Source organism: Drosophila novamexicana, unplaced genomic scaffold, assembly GCF_003285875.2.
Source record: "Drosophila novamexicana strain 15010-1031.04,08,12 unplaced genomic scaffold, DnovRS2.1 tig00000193-arrow-pilon, whole genome shotgun sequence".
NCBI classification, from domain to species: domain Eukaryota; kingdom Metazoa; phylum Arthropoda; class Insecta; order Diptera; family Drosophilidae; genus Drosophila; species Drosophila novamexicana.
Window position 1 is genome coordinate 5,114,196 of NW_020824787.1, and position 6,638 is coordinate 5,120,833.

At 46.8% G+C, this 6,638-nt stretch overlaps 4 protein-coding genes across 5 annotated transcripts; 2 read left to right on the forward strand and 2 right to left on the reverse strand.

Annotated features, from left to right (window-relative positions):
- On the reverse strand, positions 1 to 1,936 carry LOC115758972 (lysosomal Pro-X carboxypeptidase). Its single transcript, XM_030699775.1, has one exon. The coding sequence runs from the start codon at positions 1,648 to 1,650 to the stop codon at positions 241 to 243; it is 1,410 nt and encodes a 469-aa protein (XP_030555635.1). The 5' UTR covers positions 1,651 to 1,936; the 3' UTR covers positions 1 to 240.
- Positions 1,937 to 2,263: 327 nt separating this feature from the next.
- LOC115759014 lies at positions 2,264 to 3,463 on the forward strand. The gene is made up of 2 exons (XM_030699825.1): positions 2,264 to 3,122; positions 3,180 to 3,463. Exons 1-2 carry the CDS (start codon positions 2,352 to 2,354, stop codon positions 3,408 to 3,410), a joined length of 1,002 nt encoding a protein of 333 aa, XP_030555685.1. The 5' UTR covers positions 2,264 to 2,351; the 3' UTR covers positions 3,411 to 3,463.
- An 86-nt stretch (positions 3,464 to 3,549) lies between these two features.
- On the forward strand, positions 3,550 to 5,075 carry LOC115759013. The gene is made up of 5 exons (XM_030699824.1): positions 3,550 to 3,728; positions 3,781 to 3,855; positions 3,927 to 4,034; positions 4,084 to 4,158; positions 4,215 to 5,075. The coding sequence occupies exons 1-5, from the start codon at positions 3,565 to 3,567 to the stop codon at positions 5,008 to 5,010; spliced, it is 1,218 nt and encodes a 405-aa protein (XP_030555684.1). The 5' UTR covers positions 3,550 to 3,564; the 3' UTR covers positions 5,011 to 5,075.
- On the reverse strand, positions 5,006 to 6,008 carry LOC115759015. 2 transcript variants are annotated; one of them, XM_030699827.1, is made up of 2 exons: positions 5,721 to 6,008; positions 5,006 to 5,594 (listed from the first exon to the last, which is right to left on the reverse strand). In XM_030699827.1, exons 1-2 carry the CDS (start codon positions 5,820 to 5,822, stop codon positions 5,088 to 5,090), a joined length of 609 nt encoding a protein of 202 aa, XP_030555687.1. In that variant the 5' UTR covers positions 5,823 to 6,008; the 3' UTR covers positions 5,006 to 5,087. The 2 variants fall into 2 exon arrangements, with proteins under 2 accessions (XP_030555687.1, XP_030555686.1); XM_030699826.1 differs by having other exon boundaries at positions 5,655 to 6,007.
- Positions 6,009 to 6,638: the final 630 nt, after the last annotated feature.

Consider the following 6,638-nt stretch of genomic DNA (forward strand, 5'->3'; position numbering starts at 1 on the left):
TACACTATATATATTTGAATTAGGTTGATTTAAATGTTAAATTTTGTGTGTTTTTTGCTGCTTCTGTAAACTTTAAGATTTCCTTTCTTGTGAACAACTGTACCTTTATGCATATGTATATTAAAGAAATATTATAAAAATAAGCTGTTGTAACAACTGTTGGTTATTTTTACAATAATTAATTTTATTTCATGAATTGTTCAGATTGCCTTCAAAATTGTTAGTGCTTAAGTTTAAACTTTAAAAGTCTCGTATCCATTGCTCAATGATGGCCGCCTCCTTCTTTCGTGCGTCCGTAACGGATGCCGGATCCGAGGGATGGCTTTGGCGCAGATCCAAATGATGGGCACCCTCCGGCAATATGATAACATGCACTTGATTGTTTGGTGCCCTCAGGACGCCACCGCCGCTCCAGGGATCCAGCAGACCGTTGCTGAAGATGATATTGCTGGCAGCCTGCAGATTTCGGCCGCCATAGCGCAGCACAATGTCATAGGGCTTGGGCGTGAGATGGAACTTCGTGTAGCACTTCTCGGAGAACTTCTTCAGGTCCCAGGTGCTGGTGCGGTACATGGTGTCGCTGTTGTTGGCACAGAATGGCATCACCATTTGATTGCAGGTCTGTATGTCCCAGCCGCGGCTGTCGTAGTTGGCGCCAGAATTGGAATCCTTGTAGTCCACGCACTTGGAGGCACCCGTGTAATTTGTATAGACACCCAGGGCACTGGCCATGCTGGCCAGCAGTTCGGTGTCGTTCGGCTGCAGGTCCTTGAGATATAAGCAAAACTGTCGCACCGGATACGCGGGCAGCGGGGCCAGAAATGTTGAGTTATAGGGATAGTTGACCATTGCCAAATTGCCATAGACCTCCTCGAGATAGTCCATAAACTTGTCCAGATCATCGCCGTTCTTGACGGGATCGCACAGATGAAACATATCGCCCAGCCGTTTCTTGCCGGCATCTGTGGCCGCCAGCGACTCGAAGGCCTTCCACGATTTGCCAATGTTGGCGCTGCAGTTGGCATTGTAGGCCGTCTCAAAGACCGAGGTGGTTATCTTCTCAAAGATATCGCAGGGCGTCAGGCCGGGAAATTGTAAAATCGGTGCCGATGCGGCCAGTGCGCCAATCACAATATGCGGATACTTCATCCGAAACCAGGCCGCCAGCATGCCGCCATACGAGCCACCAAATGCCACCACGGGCAGCTGTTGCCCGTTGCGCAGAAAGGTAATCAGCAGAGCATAGTCCTCCAGTGTCTGCTCCACGGTGAAATATGCCAAGTGCTCCGGCTTGCTGGTGTTGAAGGTGTCGCCTCCAAAGGGCAACGACTTGCCGTAGTAGCGATGCTCCGCAAACACGACCAATGCGCGCTGCTTGGCCGCCAGCTCCCAGATGAAGCCGCTGTTCTGCGCGAACCACTCGATGTCGCCCTCGTTGCCCGTGTAGAAGAAGATGGGCGACTGGGAATTGGCCTTGTCCACGTAGGAATCGTTGTACAGGTACCGTATGCTGAAGCTCTCGTTGCTCAGGAAACTGAAGTGATCCAGCGGCACTGAAAATTCCTTAATGGCATATTGGAATTTCTGTTCAGCAATGGCGCCTGGCTCAAAAGCCAACATCAATAAGGCTCCACACAGCACGGCGAACATTTTGATATTTACACAATGGCGCAGCGGAGATGTTTAATTAGTTTTAATTTGCGGTCCGTATTTTGAGCTGCCTTTGTTCGTCTCTAATTGTGCTTATCTCAAGCCGGCTTACATGACCTTCTTATCAAAAGCTTAAGCCAGTGTTGAAGAGTGCTCACAACTTAATGTTGTGCCTGCCATTTTGAGTTTAACAGCGTGCGGCTGCAAGCTATATGTTAATTAACAGACGCAGCTGTAACAGAAATTTGAAAATGTTTAATTGAATACTTAACGGACTTAAAGTGTATTTATGTGGCTTGAAGTTTAAAGACTTAATAAGAAAGCATGTAGCAAAGCATAGTGTGTGCTTAAATATTTAAATTGTCGTTTGTGATATTTTTTCACAGACTGAAATATTTTAATCGAATTATTAATTTATCGCACTGCTAAAAAACGGAGACGCATCCGTATTATCATCTTAAAGCAAGTGAATCGAATATCATTTTGTGAATAAATTTAAATAAATTTGAATGATAGATAGCTTACATACATGATCCAAAACCACGACTATGCGAAGAACTCTTGATTTTTTCCCCCTTCTTTACATATTTGTGTCTTGCCTTTCTAATAAACGTCACCTCAAATAGAATTCGAAACTCGAGATTTTGCCGCACGTAGCTATTGAAAAATATTAAAAAACAACATCTGACAAAGATGACCAAATGCGCCAGCCTTTTCGCAAAGCATCCGTATATATTGCGCTTCTACTAATACTCGAGGCTGTCACCGGGTTCCTGATCATAATCGTAACTGCCATTTATCAAACGATTTTGTCCAACTATCTGGAGGACATTGATCGCCGCTTGCTATTCAGCTATCTGTTCAACGTGTACATTCTGGGCGCCCAGCTGGTTGTTACGTTCCTTTGCAGTTTGTCCTTGTGGAATCGTTTGTGGAAGAGACGCTGCACGCCCAACGTTCGATTGATGGTGTCCGTTTGGCTATTTTATTCCTGCGTAATTATCGCATCGGGCTTTGGCACCGTGTGGAATCTATACTATAACATCGATGTACTGGAAAACTCGGCGGAGAACTCGCTGCTGCGCGGCATTGACGAGTATTACACATCCCCGGAGTGGAAGCTGCTGTGGGACGGACTGCAGCTACGGAAGCAGTGCTGTGGCGTCTACAACTACAAGGACTGGATGAATGCCGAGTGGATGCCCAAACAGGCTCAGGCGGGCAACACGACGTATCGCACCAAGGCGGTCCTAGCTCCAATTGCCTGCACCAAGAAGATCTCCGATAACTCCAATTGTGCGCCCAACTTTGCGATGAGTCAGGAGGAGTACGACAGCCACAAGCGGGCGCCTTTCCCGTCGCTCACAGTTGATTCCATCAACACGAACGGATGCCTGGCCATGTTTTCGGAATCGCTGTGGCGATACTTCTACATCCTGCTGCTGCTGGCCCTTATGGCCTTAAAGTTCCTGGTGAGTGAACCGCCGAGTATTAGGCTAGTTGTTAACCGAATGAAACTATCTTTTTAGATATTTCTGTGCTGCTTCACCAAGTACATACTGCAGCGCCAGAATGTGGGCGATGGCTGTGATGTGGGCCTGACCGACGAGGAGGGACGTCCGCTGGTCATGGTGAAGTATCCGCGGAACGTGCGTTGCATTACAATTGGCGAGGATGATCTGGCATCCGATATGGCGCCTGAGGCCACATATTGCAATTGTGAGGAGGGAGTTGAGACCTGTGACTACTGCGAAGGTTAAAGAAACGTTATGTTATCCATATATATATTATATATTTTTTAATTGCTTGATTTGTCATTTTTAATTTATACTTTATAATAAGTTACGATATTATTATTAACAATGTTATGCTACATTTAAATTCTTGATGCGATATCTTAAAAGCATTTCAAATATGCGCAGTGAAAACGTTTTTCAAAAACGATCATTGAATCGTTTTGCAGCACTGTTTGTCAATTTTGCTTTGCAGCACTTTCGGAATCCTTGGTTAAAAGTAACGTTTAATTCTGTCACATGTCTCCATTTCATCCAGAAGTTTTGTAAAAGGGCGATCAACATGTGAGTAGAACGGCTCGAGATTTTCACTTATGACAAAATATCTTAATTGCAGGCCTTTAATGCCGAATGTGCCACACATTGTTGGGGACGACGACGACTTAAGCGAAGCGGATGACCAAGCACAAATGTGAGTTGCTTAAATATTTGCTAACCTCATTTTTAGTTTTTCATTGAGAAATATTTCTGTCCTTTCCCTAGAGCCACACCGTGTACAGTGGGGGATCCGAGCTCCCAGGAGAGAAAGACAGCCGAATCGCCCTCATCGGAACTCACCGAGTCTTCCTATGATAATGACAGCGAAGCTGAGTAAGTTTTCACGCAGAATTGTTTTAAAAATAATTTAACACAACTTTAGCGAGGAGGATACCAATAATAGTACGGCAGAGGAGGAGGACTGGTCCAACAATATTTCCTACATAGTTCGCACTCCGTAAGTTTCCCCGCATTTAGTCGCAGCACGAATTAACCGAATTTAACAAACCGCAGGGAACGTGAGCCGGAACAGTTGACAGTGGACGGCTCCCCAAAAGTAGCTGACGTGCAACTGCCCGAGGACACAGCACAAACTGAAAATAACGAGGCAGTTGATCACACCGAAGATATGGATACGGAAGATGCGGATACACAACCAGCCACAAGACCTGAGCGATTGGCACCCAGCGAACGTAGCTCTCCAATGGAAGAGAATTCCAGAACGAATGATGCAATATCTGTTAATTCCACGCCAGAAATGGAGTCGGAGTTAGCAACTAGGGACTCCGAGCTGGAGGATTCGAGTGCGGACAAGCCGCACACGAGCAGACCGACTCGGCTCAAGGACTCGCCGCCAGGCAAGCCATCTGCCGTGGAGTACTTCTCGCCGCCATCACGACGCCAATCGCTACGCTCGGCAAATCGCACCAGCCAGAGCCAGAGTCAGAGCCAGAGCCAGAGCAAAGCTGTGCCGCAGCCGGCGGCCAAGACGTCGCGCAGTCGTCAGCGCAAATCGAAGTCCAGCACCGACTGCTCGCCGGCGAAAAGAATTGGCGCACGAGTCGCCAAGCGTCCCAGGCAGTCGCTGTCACTGACGCTGAACAAGTCGCCCGTCAAGAAGCCGGACTCGCCGCTTGCCCGGCCAGTGGAGGTGACCGAATACTTCACCAGCATCTCCGCCACGCTGGTCAGCCATCGGGTCAATCTGCTGCCGTTTCTGTATATGCGCAAGCGCATTGATCGCTTGGTGGGCGAGGCCATAGCCAAGACGAGGATTCAGCGGGAAAACAATCCAGTCAATGCCGTTTAGATAGATTATCAAGTTTTGTTTACATTCTCAGCTAAATGCAGCACCGAACAAATAATTGAAGGCTTAAAGTGTACGGCTTATGGGTTAATGTGGATGGGGCTGCCTTCGTCGCGCTCTGAGAAGTCGGAGACGGCTGCGCTGCTGGTGCTGATCAGAAAGCGACTCGGCATTTCGCCAATCGATGGCAATGTGGATGTCTCGCTGATGCTGGACAACGAGCCGACCTCTTCGCAGCTGACGCCGGAGTCAGCGCTGGCCAGTGACTCGGGCGTAGCATTCGGATTTGGCTCCTCCGCCTCCTCCTCCTCCTCCACCGGCTGAAAGGCACGCTTTGAGTCAAGGCCGTAGTTGGACTCGCTGGCGTCTCGTTTTCGTGGGCGCACAGTGCCTGCCCGAGGACTCCAGTCCAGCTCGTGGTGCACCACAGCCTGCACCTGCAGCTGAACGGGATTGCTTGTGGGGCTCTCGCAGTCGCGTTCAAAGCTGCCTGCGCCAATGAACACATCGATGGAGGGCGTCGGCGTCGTCGCTGGCTGCACGATCATGGTGGAGTTCACCATCATTTGAAAATCGATTTCACTCTCCTGCGCAAACGTTTTGGTTTCAATTAACTCGTCTCGAGCTGCTTGCTTTAGGCTACATACCAGGAGCGCTCGCTCCAGATTGGAGCACTCGACACCTGTGTGCGATGAGGTTGACATTTCCATTACCTGTGCCAGTTGACGCATTTCCTCTATTTCCATGCCTTCCTCGTAGGCGCCGGCTCCTCTGAGCATCTCTTTCAATTTATTGTACTTGCTGCGCAGCTCCATTCCACTTATGTTATCTCAATGCATATCACATATGAAAAGCGCCGTTATTTGAACGGATAATAGAACATTTGCATGCACTGGGTAGAGGTGTGCGTGATTCGTGTAAGCGCACACATCGATAGTTTTGAGTGCTGTAAAATATCGAAAGTTAGTAATTTGTACACACTTGTGGGGGTTTATTAATTTTGGGATTGAAATATATATTTCTGTTTCTTTAAAATATAAATACATATATGCTCCTAATCAATCAGCATAGCCACAGCAGTCAGTCGATATTGTGGTGCAATAAACTAATAATAACTTACTTATTGTTAACGTTAATTATTATTATCCATTTACAACGTTCTCAACACTCTGACATTAATCTTAAAAATTCCTCACGAATATAACATATATAATATATATAAGATCGTGAGTATACATGTGTTTTTGTGCTTATAAATTGCTTATGAATTATGTTCGCACTGTATACAGAAGTAGTGCATTCCAATCTTCCCGATTAACTGTGTTATATTAACTATGTAATAACGCCCCATTTGGGCCCAAAAGACACTGTGCTGCGTCTGCACACGCAAAGCGATTTGCTGCCTGACACCAGCTGATTGGTTTTAATAAGCGACGAGCTTTCGATTGCGCAGCTTCGAGCTGTTGACAGTTAGCATGAGCTTTCGGCGTGCGTAAAAGCTTCAATTAAAAAATTTAGGTATTTCTTTTGCAACTTATTAGAATGAAACTAAAAATATTTGTCAAACGTAATGGTAATGCAACTTTTTAATGGTTGGCTGACTTTTTTGGCCTTTCCCAAAACAGTTGGCA

Excerpts from the sequence above, each read along its gene's own strand:
- LOC115758972 (XM_030699775.1), bottom strand. The coding sequence starts at position 1,650 with ATGTTCGCCGTGCTGTGTGGAGCCTTATTGATGTTGGCTTTTGAGCCA.
- LOC115759014 (XM_030699825.1), top strand. The coding sequence starts at position 2,352 with ATGCGCCAGCCTTTTCGCAAAGCATCCGTATATATTGCGCTTCTACTA. Across the intron at positions 3,123-3,179 it reads TTATGGCCTTAAAGTTCCTG|ATATTTCTGTGCTGCTTCAC; the intron begins GTGAGTGAACCG and ends CTATCTTTTTAG.
- LOC115759013 (XM_030699824.1), top strand. The coding sequence starts at position 3,565 with ATGCGCAGTGAAAACGTTTTTCAAAAACGATCATTGAATCGTTTTGCA. Across the intron at positions 3,729-3,780 it reads TGTAAAAGGGCGATCAACAT|GCCTTTAATGCCGAATGTGC; the intron begins GTGAGTAGAACG and ends TCTTAATTGCAG. Across the intron at positions 3,856-3,926 it reads GCGGATGACCAAGCACAAAT|AGCCACACCGTGTACAGTGG; the intron begins GTGAGTTGCTTA and ends TCCTTTCCCTAG.
- LOC115759015 (XM_030699826.1), bottom strand. The coding sequence starts at position 5,822 with ATGGAGCTGCGCAGCAAGTACAATAAATTGAAAGAGATGCTCAGAGGA. Across the intron at positions 5,595-5,654 it reads ATCTGGAGCGAGCGCTCCTG|GAGAGTGAAATCGATTTTCA; the intron begins GTATGTAGCCTA and ends ACGTTTGCGCAG.